Raw genomic sequence first — 19,061 nt, 5'->3', positions numbered from 1 at the left:
AGGACAGGGGGTAAAAAGAAAAAAAGAGAGAGAAAAGAAAAAAGAAAATAAGGAGCCTGGAGTAACTGCGGCCCGTGGGACTGTGGGGAGAAGTGGAAGAGGAGCCTCCCTCTCCAGATCCATCGCTCAGCACCACGCTTGGGTGAAGGCATGGGAAGCACTGCCATGGACAAGAAGAAAGATGCCTCCAGCAGCAGCAGCAGCAGCAGGAAAAGCTCCAGCCACAAGAAACTCATGTTGCGAGTGCACATCCCCGTAAGTGGCTCCTCGCTCTTCCTCCCCTTCGGCAGCTGGCGTGGTTTAGGCATGTTTTTCGCTGACATGGAGCGCAGCGAGAGGCAGGGAGAGGTGTTTCCTGCGCCGAGCTCTGCAGTTTGGGGCATGCTGGGCTGGGGGTGCTCCCTGCAACAGGCGAGTCCTCCACATCTGGGGTGGGCTGAGGAGTGGGGTCTTGCTCCCCGTGCAGTGCTGGGAGCCCAGGATGCACTGTCCGTGGCACGGAGGAGTATCCTCACTATCGCAGTTTCAGAAGTGACTCTTACTCCCTGCTATAGAAGTGCTCCTGTGCCCTGGGCTGTGGGCTTGGCTCAGTTTGTCTCACCCAGCTCCCTCTCAGACTCGCCGCGAAAGGTCCGTTCACCCCCAAACGCTGGTCTCACCATTCCCAGATTTGGCTCCGGGAACTGTCCCTTCCTGTGGCTGAACCAGCGTTTAATCTGATTCTTCCCTCTCTCTCAAGACTAATCCACTTGTGAATTTCCCAGGGCTGGGGAACCCAGAGCTCACTCAGATTTTGATCCAAGCAGTCTGGTCATTGCCGAAGGAGTAGGGCAGTTGTATTCACAGTGGAGCAAAGTAGTGAGCCATGCAGTCTGTTCACCAGCTCTGTTCTGTATATTCCACTATAAAGTAACACGCAAGAAATTGTAGATATAGATACAGAATAACCACAGATCAAAAGTTTCTATTTCCAGTGAGTACTAAAAGGCTGACTGGCTCCATCTTCAGAATTACATGTCTTTCAAAACTTAGATTATTTGTTTTCTTTACTATTAGGATGTTCTTGTGATCCATGTAGCTATTAGTTTGCTATTCTCAGTCCTGATGTACTTTTAGTTTCAGTGCTTCTGGCAAGAAATGACAAAGTCCTTGTATCTTTTCTGTGCATTCTGTTGTTTTATTTATTGATGTTTGGGGTTTTTTTGTTTATTAGTTTGTTTTAAATCTCATTATATAAAAGTGGGAAACAGTTCTACCCGTATCTTTGCCAGGCCATCAAGGAGCAAAAAGATATTTCTGGTTCTATGATGTTTCCTTTGTTTTAGGAAAGAATAAGAAGTCAAAGCAAATTTATTAGGTGTCTCGAGTGTGTGGAATAAAATGGAGGAAAAGTACATGACACTTCTGCAGATTTTATTTTTCTCTGGGGAGGAATGCAAGCCCAAGAGCCCAAGCCAAACTTCTGGAGCTCAGTGTGCATTCAGTACTAGAAGAAAAGGGTCTGTTTCTGCTAACATGGGTGTTGCCTATGTATTTGTGACAGAAGATTTTAGGCAATAAACTTTACCATGTTGCCAGTAGTACTTCACAATAGGGACGTAAAATACCAGCAAATAATATGTACCACACCAAAGCACCACTCCCCCGTGCTCATTATTCCTTCCCACCCTGCCTGCAATATTGTCTCTGCCATCTCTTTCCACTGCCCCCCCACCTCTGACTCAGTCTAGCCAGAAACTCTTGTGCAGTTGGATCCCAGGAGCTGCATTTTCTGCCTGCTGAGGAGCCATAGGTAGTTTTGGAGTTTCCTGTGGTTGTTGCAGGATTTTACAGGTTTTTTCAAAAACCAGCAGGTTTTTTAAATACCTGCTGATGACCAGATATCTCTGACCACACCAGAATTTAGAACAATTTTCCTTCTTTTATGGTGTGAAGCTAACATGAAAAAAGTACTTAAGGAACTCATTAGCACTAAATCATTATTGACAGAGGAATGCTAATGTTTTTTTCCTAATTTCCTCCCTAATCCATTAAGAACCTTTCCTCAGGAGTGTTGCCTTAGTTCTGTCTTGTATGGAACATTTTTAGTAGTGGATCTTAATTTTTCATGTTCACCATCTCTTGGCTTTTTGCTATGCAGTTTATCACCTGGGTAATGGTAGTGATTCAGATACAAGCTTGCAAATGCCTGATGTTGCACTGAAGTCAACTTAAGTTTTGTTGTTCACCCAGTTGGAAGAGCTTCAAGATTTGGTGATAACACCTTCCATCCTTCCTCTCCATCCCTAAAATATGATCCTTCTCTTCCATTCTGCATCATTACATTCCTCAAACTGAGCCCATGGTTGCACTCATATTTTTAGTGGTTTTCTGTAATGTGGCAGAGTTTGAACATGGCTGTGCTATAAGAAGGAACATTTTTCACATTCTCCTTACTTGACAGAGGAATCTGCATTTGAAAAGATCTGTTTAGACTGTTTTTTTTTCTCTTTCATAACGTTGTCTTAGTTGTTGTTTTGAAGCATCATTCCTATTATTTCAGTGGCGCCTGTCAGTGTAGCTGTAGTTGTCAAGGGAGCTTTCACCAGACAGTAATTTTTATTTTGTTCATCCTCTTCTTTGTGCCTCTGTGAGATCATGTTTATTGCTGAGACATGTAATTCATGCTCATTTGGATCTTCAAATTAGGAACAAGAGAAGAACTAACAAGATCTGAGTAGGAGGGGAGAGAGGAGTCCATTCTGAAAGAGGAAGCAATGAGATAGAGAGGTACTGTTGTGATGCAGGCTGACCTAAAACATATTTATTGGTCATACAGAAATGCTGACTGAAAAAGTAAAATACATTAGGGGAAAAAAAAGTGAAGGATGCAAAATACAATATAATTAGGCTAGGATTGTGGAGTAATAGGGATTTCTGAAAAGAAAGTTGTATGCATTTCTTCCCTCCTCCATATAGTTTTACTGTTTTGGGTTTGTCTGTGACAGTGGGAAAAAAGAGATGAATTGAAGAAAGCAGGTTTGTGGCTTGCAACACTCTAAGATATTTCTCAGGTACACCTTTCTCAAGGAAGAACAAGAGATGATACAAAAAAAAATCTGGAAACTCTCTATTTTCACCTTTCTGTGCTCAGTCTCCTTCAGCACAGGTGGGTGGTACCCTGCCTGTACTTCTGGGAGTGGTGGTGGACCACTAAATTCCTGCAGGCTGGCTTTCCTCACTGCTCTCTGCTTGTGTTCAGTAGCTAAGAGTAAAGCAAGGGCCACTGTATTCTGTAGCATGGCAGGGGAGTGATTGCTGAATGACTGGGATGATGGAACATCTTATTGTTTGGTTGTTTTCTTTGTAAATATGCAACTGACCTAAACTAGTAATTTAGGTGGACCAGAATGTAATTGCAGGACCCTTTGTAAAGGTTATATCAACCTCTGTCTGTCCCAGCAGCACATTCAGAAGTCTTGAAATTAGAGATGCCTAAATGGAAATTTCTGGTCCAAATATCTTTGAAAGCTGCTACAGATTTAAATAGAAACTTTTGCTCTCTAGATGCATCATATCTGTAAAATATAGACATTAGCATTATAAAATTCCTTTTTAAGCCATTAGAAATTACTGCTTGCACATTGCTTTGAACGTTTTTAAAACTCTATTCTGAGATGGGATGCAATTGTCTACTGAGTAGGAGCTCACAGGAATGAGATCAGAATGTTCTTTTGTCATCTTGCAAAATCGATCTGTTCTAATGTTAACGTTCCCACTGTAGGCCCCTGGTGCTGCCAAAAAAAAAAAAAAATCTGCTCTAGTTTGCTTTGAATTTCATCTGGGATGGATCAGTCAGTGCTAGCAAAGTTGTGTTGTATTTACACAAACGCAACTCAGGGCACAACCTCTCTAAAGAGCTTCACTATGCCAGGTGCCAAGCACCCGCTGCTCCCAGCAGGTGGGAATTGCAGGAGCTTGGCACTTCCTTGGATTTTTCCCAAATACATCACAAGGTGACTTTTTATTCAAAAGAACAAAGAAGGTTTTTTTTCACAATAAGCACAAAAATAACATCTGTGAATGAATATCAAAACACCTTTCAGTTGAGTGAAGTGGTTCTTCCCTCTGGTACTTCAGCCCCGACAGCAGAGTTAATGCACTAGGAGGATGTGCTTGGAGATCAGGATTCTTTACTTTCTATGCCACACAAAGAAACAACTCTGCACAGTTTCTCCTTTTTCTTTGTCAACCTCTGTGATTTAGAAGAGACTCCTCAATGTCAAAATTTATTGCTGTTTCCAGGCTTGGTGTTATGCTGGGATGCCAGGCTGGACGTCAGATGGCTTAAGTATTTCTAACCTGATAGATGACAATGATGTTCTGACAGCTACTGTTGGCTCAGGCTCTGCCCTTCATTTTGCTTTCCACATTTGCAAAGTCATTAATGGCTGCATGCCTAATAAATCACTGTGAAATGATTTTTTTCTGTCACAGTTTTTGCAGGGTGCTTCTTGTCTCCTGGTAATTGCAGGGTGGGCTGATGAGAACAGCACTTCAGTCTAGGAGTCACTTTAGAAAGCTGCAGATGGGGAATAATCTAGTGAATTCTTTCAAAGGTGAAAAGAAATCAGCTTCCAGTGTGATCTAGGAATGAAAGAAATGTTTGCTTTCTTGGGAAGAGGAGGTGAAGGGAGAGAAAGACAGGGGAGAGGGAAATGTTTCCTTAAAATTAAATCTGCAACTGTTCTCCCTCTTGTTCTCACAGGACAGGCTCTGAGTTGTCCTGAGCCTCCGTGGCCTTGAAGTTTAAATTTGGATTCCTCCCTCAAGAGCTGATATATTAAGACAGGAAAGGGCAAGAGGTATTTGCTCAGGAGTGTTGGGATGGTACTTTGAATTATATGAAGGATAAAAGAAAGGATTTATGTTTACAATCATAATAGCTGCCACTGCAATTAAGGAAGCATTAGTCTTTTTTGTTCTAAAGCATAACATAAACAGACCATCAGTGTATAGAAACATGTTGTGTCTTAGAAAATATTACTTTTCCTGGTTTGAGATTCTGCTCCTAAAGAGTCTCACCAAACCTCCTTTATTTACACCTGAGCCTGTGAGTACTGTGAGCTCAGAGGAATATTAATTTCCTTGGAGAAATAAGTTATGAATGTGGAAGGACCTCACAGAAATATGGATGGTAAGACTTTTGGGCTCAGGGAAGTTTATATTGTGCTTGTATTGGGAATTAGCGGAACAGAAGAAAAGTCATGCTCCAGAGGGACCAAGAGTGAAGTGGGGGACAGTGATCTCCACCTAGGAAGTTCCAGCTCCTATTCACAGACCCACAAGGTTCAGCTTATGCTCAACTTCATCACACTGCATTCAAGGGAGCTACTCAGATATGACTGAAACCAGAATTCCACCCTCATTTTGTTAATGGTATATGGACAGTCATGGAAGTAGGTCGGTGGGCCCAGGTGCTGGATTGGCAGGAGAAAGGAGGCAAAACTGAGCCAGCACTGGTTGCCCAAATTGTGGACATTCATGTTGAGTGAAGTAGCATATGAAATTCTCATCCCTTTGAAGAAAAGCTGAATTTCTGTCAAAAGGCATCCCATGCACAGCGAATAATGAAAGAGCAGAGTTGGTTACAAGAGAAATGAAGCATCAAGGAAGACATCAACAGCAGACAAGAGATGTCACAATGTGGGCTATTTTACCCTAGACTGATCACCGGGCTTTGGGAATTGGCTCCAGGGCCTGATCTGGTTGCAGGGGATCACTGTCTCAATTTTCTACTTTTGTTTGCATTGTAGACACACTGGAGAAAGTATTACAGTTTCACAAACAGGGAGACCTTTGCATGTCTTCAAAGGCTAAAAGAAAAAGGTTTCAATCCTGAATGGAGTGTGGTTTTTCTCCTGAAAAGGAAAACTAATGTACACACATGAATATACAATGCCATCAATAACTATAAAATATTGTTGTTGGTGTGGTGATACAGTGCTGTACTGCTACTGAACTATTTCTCATACCAGCAGTGAGCAAAAACACCAAAGTATGTTAGATAAGCGGAATGATTTTTGTGTTTATTCTTTATGTAGTTGTAGAAACTGGAGTATAATGCTTCAGTTTAGTGTTTGCTTCTGTAATACTTCCTCTCTTAAGTTGCTTGCATATGAAACCTTTAAAGCATGAAAGCCTTATTCATACAGTAGAGAACCATAATGGCATACTTCAGTTTTTGACATTGAGGATTCATAGAATGGTTTATAACATCCTTCAAATTTTCATAAAATTTGGCTTGGCAGTAAATTACATTATGTAAGCGTGATCCAGTGGGGTGCAGAGCAAATGCATTGCAGTGTGAGTTTCATGGTTGTCATTTATTTCCCACACCATGACTCTTCAGAGCTTATGGTCATTATTGCAAAGGGTGCCTGTGACCTTCTGCTCCAAAAACAGAACCTATGTCATAAGCTGAAGACTTAATCTATTTTTGTGAGCAGGGTGAGAGAGCTATATGCCTCTTTTAAGCTGCTGCAGAACTTATTCATACAACTGAGGATTCATTAGGAGGAAGTGTGTGCATTATAAGCATTGTCTGCCATATTATGAAGCTTTTATCATCCTTTATGTACAACAGCCATTGCACAATTTTTGGTCAACTTTTCATGTCAGTAATGCTGCTAGAGCAATGAAAATAAGAAAATACTCTCCTTCAGCAAGCTGAAGAAAGCAATCCTCTCTGAGTGGTCAGAGTGCTGCCTGACAACTCTACAAAATACAGGACTTTCCTGCTCAGTTGTGGACTTACCAGGTGCCTTTTATGAATGACTGAAGTTTGGGTCTGGTTTGTGGAAGCTCCATGCCTATTGATTTGTTTAGAAGAGGTTGGAAACATGTTTTCCATGGAATTGGATAAATCAGTGCTTGGTGAGCTAGATTGGGGGTAAAATCTGAGTCCAAGCATGAAGAAACTTTTTGATGAAGACAAGTTCTCCATAGAAATGGGATAGTTTAGGAATGTGATGGACTAAACAGGTGCCATAAGCATTGCCTGTGGCCTGTCTAATGGAAGAAATTGATTGTTACCTGCTTGCCACTTATTTTGAATGGACTCTACAAGGAAATCTGAAAAGAGGAATTATGTAGAGATTGCTCAAATGTGTTACAATGACTCTATTAAGGCCACCTAGTCTTAATCCTTGAAAAATTTCTGCTGAAACAGGACTGTTGTATGCCTTTAAACAGGTGTACATTTAATGTGTTTGCTTGGCCTATGTTGCCTTGCTTTTGTCCATGTGGCCTTGTAAGTGCAAACAAGCACTTTTACACAATCATGGAATTGCTGAGGTTGGAAGAGAGAGATCTGGAGTTGCCTAGTCCAGGTGTGATTGCTGACCCAGTGGTCAACTAGAGCAGGTTGCTCAGGATTGTGCCCCATCAGATTTTAAGGATGGAAACTCCCCAGTTTCACTGCTCTGACAGAACACATTCGAGCAAGTGAAAGTTCCTGGAGACAGACAGTTCAGTTTAGTCACTACACAGGCACGTGGAATTGAACTCCATGGTTGGTTGGATCTTGTTCCAAAAGCATAGAGCCAGTCTGAGTGAAATTGAATTCAGTTTGAACGAGTGTAGAGACTTCTGGGGAAAGGATTCTCTGAGATGGGTATCAAAACTGGGGGCAAAATAGTGCCAACAAGACTTGAAAAAGGAAGAAAGAGTAAGGAAGAGGTAAAAAAGGTTCTTAGTCAGTGTTACCATGTTATGTATGAGTTTGCCAGCTTCTCAATAGATCATTGCATCTTCTGGAATGTGGTTTTCATCATGTGCTGTCATTCTTTTTGCATAAATTCATTAGAGGGGGATTTGCTGTTAGTGAGTATTAATCATGTGTTGGGAGTGTGATCTAAACCAGGAAGCCTGAGGAAAGACAGTTCAGGGATAAGAGCACTAAATCCTCAGCAATCTGAGTCTCTATCTGCTGTATGGCCTGAGGGCAGAGGAGGCGGAAGCTGTGCATTGATGAATGGCTGAGGCTTAAGGTCCACAAAGAATGAACTTTTAAAGTGTCAGTGTGCCACACTGAAACACCAAAACAGCTTGTGGGATCTTCTTTCCATCTATGACTGAATGCTGTTAGATGTCTGTACATATGTTAGGAAAGACAAACTCCCTGAAGAATTTAAAGCCTTGACAGATTGTATTGGCTGGAGGAGGTGCGAAGAAACAACTTCATCCCTGCAGTGCTGATATTCAGGGAGATGTCTGGAGTTTAAGCAACTTTTCCCATGATGTATAGGAATGTGATAGTTGGACTCCTGCAGTTTTCAGACCCAGTTCCCTTACCTTAACCATAAGCCAAGCCTATTTCCTATGTTTGTTCCATAGGGATCCATGTACAAGCTCAACCTAAGCCAGATGCACGTATAACATTAGCCTAAGACAGCAGTCATGGGAAGTATTTTTCCTTCTGCTTTTTGAAAATATGTGTGAAGTGAAAGGATTCCAGTCTTATGTCTAAAGACAGACATGCCATGTCTTAAAATAACATTATTAGGACTCTTGGCAGCCTGATCAGGAAGACCAAGGATTGAGGATATTAAATAAATTAGCAGAGACTATTTTAATTTCCAGCATCAAAAGTGGTACCAATGAGTGTGCCTAATTATCACATCCTCCATGTGGTTCATGTGGTTGTTGAGAGCTGTGAAATGTTAGTCTTTTATTTTCTGTATAGCTGGTGGCACATCAGTTGTAGAATTCTTGAAACAAGGCATCTGCAGCTATTTCACATGTAGCCATCTACACTGTCAAGAAAATGGAGTTTGGGTACATCTGAAACAGCTCTTTACCAGCCATGTTCAATCTACAGCAGTCTCCAAAGAGTTTGCAGGCATTCTGTCTCCATTCCTGAATTCCACTGACTGTCCATCCATTTGCTGGAGCTGGACATTCTCTAGTGCTGCTTCCAGCTAGAGCAGGAAAGAGAATACCAGCATGGCCTCAACATCATTCTTTGATACACCTTCCACTAATCCTAGGTCAATTCTACATTTTTTGGGAAAATGGAGAGAAATTCTGCCATTTGAAAAGTTGTGCCAACATTATTCATAAACATAAAATCTATAGCCTGAAAGGGAGGTAGAATATGTTATTCAGCTGTTCCCTTTGCTTTTCATTTAGTGAGTTGATAGTCAAGGTAAATACTAATTTAAGTGACTTCTTTTAGTTGGCTGATGATTAATTATACATTTTCCTTATATTTTTTATGTTTTAGAATGACTTTACATGCTTTAAGCTGCACAGAGGCAGGAGAGTACATGCCAGCATTTTTCTCTATAAAGTAAATCCAGTAATTCAAAAAGTGCAATTACTTGAATTCCATTTTTTCTTTATTGTACTAAGAGTTCCTGCTCTTTTCTACTGAAAAGATCTGCTGCAGATCTGCAGATGTGTCATCAATTGGAATGTAAAAGCTTTTTTTTTAATTTTCAGCTGTAAAATGCTGGAGTCAGTAAAAGAGGAAGCATCTTACTTAACAATACACAGGAATGGATTCATCTCCATTACTTAGTCAGACAAAACTGTTCTTCACCAGTATTCCTCAGTTGTTCTGGTGAACCTCAACCATTTACCAAGGCTAGGGAAGCTGCTGTTCCCCATCTGGATTTCCCAATAGATTCTGTGCATCCTCCCATCCTCCTGCAGTGCTGAAAAAATCATGTTGCCTTAAAATGCCTTCCTACTTAGTCAATATATTTTATTTTCATTGTCAGATAAAATGAGTGGTAACTTGATAAGCCTTGGTAGCTCACTCATTTTTGATACCCATCTGTCTTAGTCTCAGATCCAAAAATCTGCAAACATGACTCAAGTTTACTTGAAATGCCATTCACAAGATTAAGCCTTGAGAAAATAAAACAGGTGCTAAGAAGGCTAGTAGCTCAAAGAGATGGGATTTTCAAAGGCATCTTTAGGTTCTTTTACAGTATCTGAAGATCCTGCCAGTCCATTTGCATCAGGATATCCTTAATTACATTTGAAAATTTAGCTTTACATCTTTCAGACTTTCAAGATGCCATTCATCCCTCTTTGCTATTTATAACTGCATTACAAAAAAGTCACTTTCCTACTTTTACACTTCCAGTAACATTCTCTTGTGCCTGATAGCTAAAATAGAACAAACAAACAAACAAACAAAAAATACAGCAACAAGAAAAACACCAAAAAAACCCCAGACAAATCAGAAATTGGTTTTTATTCCAATGAAACAGAGATTGAAAGTAATACTAGGAAGTAATTTGGGAAGAGATAAATAGCAGCTGCTCTCTTGATGATAAAGACTGAAACTAATACTGATACTTGGTGCGTTGCAATCTGTTGTGACACATAATAAAGTCTGTGTATCTTTGTCTTACATTTGACTGAGAGACCAAGTATTACATGGGATAAAGACTTCAAAAAGAAATTTCTTTTCAATGTAACTTGAGAAAAGACTGTGATTATTTAAAATTGTAAGAGGATTTTTTGTTTATATATTTTTTACCTAGGTAAACTTCAAAAGTTTTGTGAGCTACTATAGGCATTTAATGTGTTCAGACTCCCTGTGAGTAGTTATTTCAAATTTACTTTCAAATATAAATGTTTAAAAATTCAAAAAATATATTTCTCTGCCATAATATGCATTGATTTTTTTGTCAGCATGTTTATGAAGCAGAAGGATTTGGGTTGAAGTAACCAAGGAAGAGGCACACATGCAAAAGCAAAGGCTTTAAGATCAATGGCATTGATCAGTATATGCACTTTAATGGATGAGAGTTAGGACACAGAGGCTGAAATCTGGTGAGTGTGTCAGGGATTCAATCACCTTCTCTTGGATGAATGGTAAAATCGAATTTCTTGTCTTCAGCAACAAGTGAGAGAAATATTAACTAACACACTCTACATATTTCTGAAAGTTCATTTTCAGAGGGCAATAGGTTCCTTTGTTTGTATTTTATGGTCTTGAATGTTCTGTGCACCTGACTAAGTTAATTAAAAAAATAGGTAAGGACTCAAGTCCTTACCAACTGTATGAAGTTCAATAAGAGAAAGTGCTGGATTCTGCACCTGAGATGGGGCAGCCCTGGATATATGGAATGAGAGACTGGAAAGCAGTGGTACAGAAAGAGACTTGGGGGTGCTGGATAACGCTCCTGGTCACATGGTGTGACACTTGGGGATTGGTCCTGTACAGGGCCGAGAGTTGGACTCAGTCATCCTTGTGGGTCCCTTCCAACTCAGCATATTTTGGGATTCCCTGATGAGCACAGCCAGTGTGTGTGGAGGGAAGCTGCCCTGTGTGCAGCTGTTTGCTCTAAACTGAATACATTCAGTGTGTATAGACAAGCTGGCAAATTGCTCATGTTGCAGAGAAATGAGCTGTGATGGAAAATACAATAGATGTTTAATTATTTCAGGGGAAAACCCCACGTTATGCATATCCTGTGTTTTCATGTCACAAAACAAACAGCAATGAGCTTAACCTTCAGGCTGTTTTGATTTCTGGTGGTTTTTGGTTTACACGACTTAAGTTATTTAAAGTTCAATCACCTGGGCTATTGTTCTAAGGGATTAACACAAAGTGACTTGTATCCTACTGTCCCAGATGTAACCACATCTTCCTTGCCTCTGTCTGCTGCCCTGCATACAGCCATTGCTGTAGAAGGTCTCCAAGTCATGTCATGTCAAATAATGCATGGTCTTCAGAGCTCACTGGGGGAGAGAAAAGTCTGGGAACAATGTGAACAGGCACAGCCAGGCATTTCCACTAATTGTTGATGTGGATGATGGAACACAAAAGCAGAAGAAGGGAGGGGGGAATGGAAATGTGTCTTGGTGTGGAAACGAATGTGTAAAAACAAATATGCCTGGACTTGCTTATTGGGAATGTAAATGTAGCACAGGAGAACTCCCACGACAGGAATCCTCTGTTTTAGTCTGCCCCTGCCAGATAATTTTAGAAGGTTTCTTTTTTTATTTATTTACCTCTACACACTTTTTTTGGCTATTTGGGATTGCGGACTTCAGCAACTTAAAATTGTAACAGGTAGTTGCATTTTACTGCTGAGCTAGCTTGAAATTATCTGTTACTTTTTGGTTCTGGTTATTTGATATTGCCTAAATATTGGAAGTGGAAAACTTGAATGACTTAATTATTAATGTAACATGGCAGTGGCATTTCAAAATATATCCTGGTGGAGTTAAATATCTAACTCTCTTCCATACTGTGTACTGTAATCCAAAGCAGGGTGGAGCAATTTCCAGATCAACTGCATAAAATAAATAAAATAAAAATATATATATAGATTGGGGGGGAGAGGATTACTCATAATGACAAAATATAATTTCCTCTCAAGAACTGTGATGCAGAAATATCTATAATGTAGTTTTCTTAAACTCAGAAACACAACAGGTAAAGACAGTGATGAAGAGATGACCATTTGGTAGAATGAGCCTGAAAATGACACATTTACCCTGTAGAATGGGAGCTATATGGAATTAGGAGCAACTGAAAATGAAGTTAGTAAATTTAGTGAGATTCATAAAGTAAAATCAGTACATTTATGTTTCACTCCACAGTGGAATTTTTTGTACACAAGTAAGCTACCAGCCCGTGCTGGGCTTCCTCATCCCCTGGAGGTGGAAAGGGTTTTTATATCAAGGAAGCAGAAAATACAAGTGATGTGCAGGGCACTTGCATGTTCACCTGTGCCTGAAGGATCATCCTACCTATGCTGAAAAGCAGATATTTCTGCAGTGAGATGCAACAGCTGCAATTAGTAATCAGCACAATGCAACACAACTGGTAAAAATCCAAATGCTTACTTTGTCCATTTACTAAATGAATTGCAAATGTCTGACTGAGAGGAGAACTATTATGGAGGCAAGAGGAAAGGCAATAGCCAGCAAAAACACCATTTTGTTGATTATATAATGGATCTGTCATTAGTAACTCGATCATGCCAATGCAATTGCTTTTTCTCCAAGACAGATACTTGGTCTTACCAGGACTGATTGAAAAGCACTCTGATTATGCCAAAATGTGCTTTAAATGGAATGAAGGAGATAGAAAACTATTTAACAGTAGAAATATGATTGCTGATAGCATTGCAGAAGAGTGACAATGCAGAGAGATAGCATGGTTTTATCCAAGCAGTTAGATTGATCCCTTTTTGGTTAAAATATGTAAATTCAGTGCTGTGAAAGTTATCACAAGGACAGCTGTAAAGACTGATCATGGGTTGAGTTCATCCTATGAAATTCATCACAACAGTCCACTGTGGCACTTCTGTTTTGACAGGCAGGATTGGCCTCCCAGCAATTACCATTGAAAATATTTATCATTGTAATGTGGAAATCTGACTTCCTGGCACTGGGCTGGGAACTTGATTTCACAGTAATCTCCTGAACATCCTTGCTGACTAAGGCTGATTCTGAGCATGTTGCCAAAAGATCTCAGTTTCTCCGCCTTCTTCCCAGTCTTCCAGTTTTCACATCAGATTTTTCTTTATTATGTGCTCCTATTTTTATAATCCTATGGTTTCCAAAAGCCACTGTAACCTCCACACGAGCAATATTCTTTATTTAAACTTCTTTATTGTGTGAGTGTTGACACATTGGGACAGATTGCTCAGAGAGGGTGTGGAGTGTCCCTTGTGGGAGATATTCCAGAACCATCTGGACATAATCCTGTGCCATGTGCTCTGGGATGACCCTGTTTGAGCAGGGAGGTGGGACCAGATGTCCCTCTGTGCTACCTTCCAGCCTGACCTGTTCTGTGATTCTGTGGATATTCCCTGAGCAGTATTACCCAAGCCAAAAGCACTAGCTGCTATCTCTATAGTTTCCAAAACCTACCACAAAACACGAAGAACAAAAATCAGGCTCACGGAATTATGTATTTAGGGTCTTTGGGGAAAGGATTTTTACATTTGTTTACATTCCTGAGACTGGGCGAACTTTAGGAGTGAAAATCTTGTTTTTCAGAATTTTGGTGACTTTGCTCACAGGTGGGGTACTTAACACTAATGTGTGCCACAAGGTTCCTGCTGTTTCATGGAAGATACCTACAATTAGCATTTTAGGGGATTTAAAAATTATTTTATATGGCTTAGGCTACCTGTTCAGCCCAGAGCATAGAGCAGCTGAATCTGCTGGAGGAAGATTTCCAGCTTTCTGAGCTGCTCACCACTAGATATGCTGAATGCCATTCTGGTGTTACTTTTCTTAGCAGGAGCACTTTCCTTGTCACTGGAGCTGCTATGGACAGTGGGGTTGGAACTGGAGACACTCTTTCTGCACAGGATGGAAGTGTTAGGATTTTGTTATGGCTCTGTGCAGCTTAGAGGGATGTGAGAAGGAATCACCTAAAGCTTGTGAGTGTATAAAGTATAAATGAGCAAAATACAGTGTACTAGAAATATCTCGTGAATGGATACCAAAATATCCTGGTTTGGTTCCTGGTGAACCCAGTATTTTTGGTTTTGATTTTGCAATAATTCCATTTGAAAAACAACCAGGTTTCTACTACTTGTTCTGCTGAAAGTTTCTCTCCTTGCAGACAAATTTTACAGCTCTGCTTACCACAAGTCTTACAACATGTGAGAGGATTGTGCAAAGTTTCTGATATAAGAGAGCTGAGATGGAGATGGGGGAGTGAAACCAGGGTACAGTGGTAATATTTATGGCTAATTCTATGATGCACCCTCTCTGCTATTCTGATTGTGTTACAGCTGTAATTCTGTAGCTGTGGTCTAAAATGGGGAGGCAGGTAAAAGGTTGAATTCACTGTGAGACAGGAAACCTAAAATATCTCTTTTATTTTTGGCCAGATGCCCAGCCCAGAATAAATACGTTCAGCCTTTCTCTTTCACATCCCCATTGTAGAGACAAAATACAAAAAGGCCAAACAGAAATCTGACAGACCATATTTTGTTTATATAGAGGCATGGTAACTATATGAGATGAAGAGACAGTTATCAAGCTAAGTTCTGTACTTTATATGGGTTTATAACAGCCATTTAAATAAACATGCCTTTGTGCTCAGGCTGAGATCTTTTAAATTCAAATGTTATGTTTGCATAATATATGAAGGGTATATTTTATATGTAGTACATATACTTGCCTAGATGTTTTTGTTGTTGGAATGATCATAGCAATTTAGTTAATGTTGTTTTCTTTTCTAAGCATCTTCTCAGAACTTATCATGATTTCATTAATATAAAAAACCCCTTCTTTTATCTGTCCTAATTTGTACACGAGGCCAGTTTGAGGGAAGGTTGACTTTTCCAAGAAGCTTTTCCGAGAAGTTCCCAGAAAGGTTTATTTCTATCTGGTAATTAATTAAAAATAGGTCTTAAAACTTCCTTTTTTCCTTTCTAGGATATTCTGTTTCTCAGGCCTTTCAGCAGGGCTGTCTGTGAGTCTGTGAGCAGTTACAGAACTGCTCAGAAAAAGATCTGTGACAGCAGTGGAGGGACAGGATTTTCTCTGATGGCTGGAGCTGGAGTTCATGGTCTGGCACATTGGTTGGGCTTCACAGGAAGTGTGTAGCTTTGGGAAGGAAATTTAATTACATGTTTTGGCAAAAGCCTTAACATTTTCTTGCTCTTTTTATTGTTAAGAAATTGCATGTAAAGCAACTGTGACTGGTGCAACATATTTCTGTATTTTATGTATAACTTCAAAGCAGAGTGAGCACAAATGTTTATCTCAGATAAGTAATTTGCAAGTACATGTATTCATTAAGCTGACCATAGAAATTCAGTCAAATATAAGCTCAGCTATTGCCGTTAATTCATCAACAGATTCATCTAAAACTTTGTTCAAAGTTTTAGTTTCTGAATCAGGTCATGAACATCTCATTTCCCCACCAGTCCAAAAATACACAGCTGATTTGGTGGTTAAAGCCAAGTTTAGCCAGACTGAGCAACAGCATAACCTCCTAACCACAAGCTCACTTTATCTTGGATCCAGCTGTGCTTCTCCTTCCATGTGTCAGGGCTGAGGAGGAAGAGGATACCCCAGAAGTGTGAAACTTGGAAGTCTTGACCCTGACACCCTAATGGCCTTGTTCTTCATTTTGAAGGGAGTGTGTAGCCCAAACCAAAGGTAGCTCCGCTGACCTTTGGGTGGTTCATTACTTGGCTGGCAACAGAATGTGTGCAGTAAGTTCTGGAGCCAATATAAACTTTTGCATATGAAAAGCCCTGAAGTGCCGTAGGAGTTATGTTTTGTCATACATGACTGACATATAGATAGCTATCATAGATATCTGGGGCAGTGATCACTAAGTGCATTGTTGGTGTTTAGCAGTGCTAGGAACATTTATGCTGGAATTCAAGGAAGTTACTTCCTCTGGACTACATGATAGGGAGGACTTTGCCAAAAACTGCCAAGTATGGAACAGAGTTTAAAGATTCATTTTCTGAAGGAAAGTGTTGGAAGATCCTGAATGAAGAAAAGAAGTTTACTTATCTCTGTCTGGAGAAAAACATGGTCTAGTTCATTCCATGTAAACTCAATTTCTTCTCTAGCACTTTGCCTGCCTGCATTGGCCCTGGTTGGGTTCCTGGCAAGCCCAGTAACATCAATGCCCTAACTAATCTGGATCAGGAATGTAAGTATCACCAGTCATTGAACTGTCAATTCTTGGATGCATGCAAGGTCTTGATTTTCCCCAGTCTCATCTTGTTATTCATATGATACTCAGTTTATTCTCTTGCAGCTCTTATCATACAATTGTGCCTTCTAATACCAACTTCCTGTGCACTTAACGTTTCACTTACACCTTAAACACCAGGAGAACTGCTTTATTTGCTCTTGCCAAAGAAGTGGACTCTTGAAAGAAATCCAGGTATTTATTGAACGGGTATGTGATCCAAGCATTTCTTTTAAAACTCTCTTCGAAAGAAAGCCTGGGGAAGAGCCAACATAATAATCCTAATGCACTGCTCCCCCTCCATGTCCTTCCTTCTGCAAATTTCTAAATGTTTAGGAGAAATGTTTGATTTAAAGCTGCCCTGGAAGTATCATTTCTTCTGATGTGAAGCTTGGAAAGCAAAAATTTAATAAGTAATTTGTCCAAGACTATAGCATGCTGGAAAGTAGAGCTCAATAGCTCCCTACACTTATATGTAAGCTAAAAACCCATCATGCTTCAAGCCAGACCATTGTAGGTAATTCAGCACTGCAGATGTCTTGACCCACTCTACTCCTGATTCTGCACTGGCTCTGTGTGGAGCTTTCCCTGTATAAACTCATCTATAATGTGGCTCCCTTTGGCCTCAGTTTACCTGTCATGAGGTCTGTTGCCAGACCCCTGTGTCAATATATTTACTGCATTCAGTTGTGGATGAAGACAATTTGACTCACTTGAAGCAAAATCAAAGAGGACCATGAGCCCATGGCTCCCCATAAAACATCCCTTCCCTGCCATTCACTGTTCTTATGGCTGATGGAAATAAGCCAGTGTTAAATAAGGGGTGGGAAAGCATCGCCCTGTCTTAAACTGAGTACAGCTGTGCTTTTGTTACTCGAGTTATATGCAAGGGCGAGCAGTGTTTTGGCATGCTCTGGGCTCCTAAAGCACTGCTGGGGCAGCAACGGAAGTCACTCCCACTATTTTAGAAGACAGGTCAGCAGAGTCCCAAAGTTCCAGCAGCTGAAGTCTCTGGAGAGCTGTCTGTTCCCTAAGCCCTGGGGAGAGCTGAGGAGGAGCCTGTGCTGCGAAGGACGCCCTCACCGTGGGAACTGTGGTTTGAACCTGCAAGGATGATGACAAGTCGGTTCAGATCTCCCCCAGTGAGGGTCTGTTTTTTCTAATTGTGATGAAAGAATTTGGCCAGGTGGCTGAGACAGGTGAAAGTTGGGACTGTGGTGGTGGTTGGTCAAATGCTGGAAATACCAGTTCTGTGTATTTCTAGGTGGACTTTCCCATCCATTTTCAGGAAGTTTTTTTTTTCTTTTCTTTTCTTTCTCAGTCCTTGTTTACTTGTAAATTCACTTTTAAAGCTCATCCTTCCTCTTTCTGGGTTTCTCTTTCAAATCTGTTAAAAAGACATTTCTTTCAGATTCACAGAAACAGTGTTTGCTTACTTGTTTGTTTTCCCAGGCAGATCAGTAGGTTATAAAGATAATTTCTGCTTGTTGTTAGTTTACATAGGCAATATCCTCTTAACTCCCTTTTGGACTCATTATACAGCCCTTCATCAAAACTTGGGGCACTTGAAACTCTTAAATAAGCAGATGGTACATTTTTATGAGCAGTATCCCATGTTATGTATGCGTGTATGTGGGTGTGCCTGTACACACCTGTAGTTCCATGTGTCTTTTTTGCATGTAATCCTTGGGGCACTCTGATCTGAGGTTTTGAGAAGGACCAGAACCATGGCATCAGGGAGAAGGATTTCTTGTGATACATTTGATATGTTTTGATGCACATATAGCCAAAGAAGATGGTTATCACACTCTGAACGTGGAAAAGGTCACATTCTGACATGGAGCCACAGGTTGTGTATCAGACTCATTCTAGATTTGGAAAACAGTTCAGAATTAACCTTTCTGAATCATATATTTTTATGTTGACCCTCATATTATACCTAGAACGACTCATTTCTCTGGTCTGTATCCCTTCCTCATCTTTCAGTCATTAGAAAAAAAGAGCTGTTTTTCTTCTGGAAATCAGTCAGTTATTGGGTTTCAACAGGGGGATCAGAATTTCTTGAGTCTAGAAAAGAATGCTAGAAATAATTATTATTTATTTCCCTTCTTTCTCTTGGGGATACATAAAGCAAGAAGGAGCCTTCTTTAACTTGCCATTTATTTCCTACCTCCTGTAGGAAAACCTTTTTGGCAGTGCCATCATATCTTCCCTACAGTAAACTTCATCAGTTTGCAAAGTGGTGATGTTTCTTGCTCTCATTAGAGTTTTCCTCCAGAATGTCACTATTTTTCCCTTCCTAATTTCTATCCTCAATTTATGCACAATAATTTTCCATTTTCTAATGTACACACAAAGTGTCCTTTACCTC

At 40.3% G+C, this 19,061-nt stretch overlaps 1 protein-coding gene across 1 annotated transcript in view; it reads left to right on the top strand.

The window, feature by feature from the left end:
* Positions 1-15: 15 nt before the first annotated feature.
* PRKAG2 (protein kinase AMP-activated non-catalytic subunit gamma 2) overlaps positions 16-19,061 on the top strand; it is a 209,367-nt gene continuing 190,321 nt past the window's right edge. Inside the window, exon 1 of the mRNA XM_015653492.3 lies at positions 16-255. Within this exon, the coding sequence (XP_015508978.1) occupies positions 151-255 (105 nt within the window). The 5' untranslated portion in view covers positions 16-150. The remainder of the gene's footprint in view (positions 256-19,061) is intronic.

Source organism: Parus major, chromosome 2 (assembly GCF_001522545.3).
Source record: "Parus major isolate Abel chromosome 2, Parus_major1.1, whole genome shotgun sequence".
NCBI classification, from domain to species: Eukaryota; Metazoa; Chordata; class Aves; order Passeriformes; family Paridae; genus Parus; species Parus major.
Note: the sequence above shows the minus strand (reverse complement) of the source record. Positions and strands in the feature narration are given on the sequence as shown.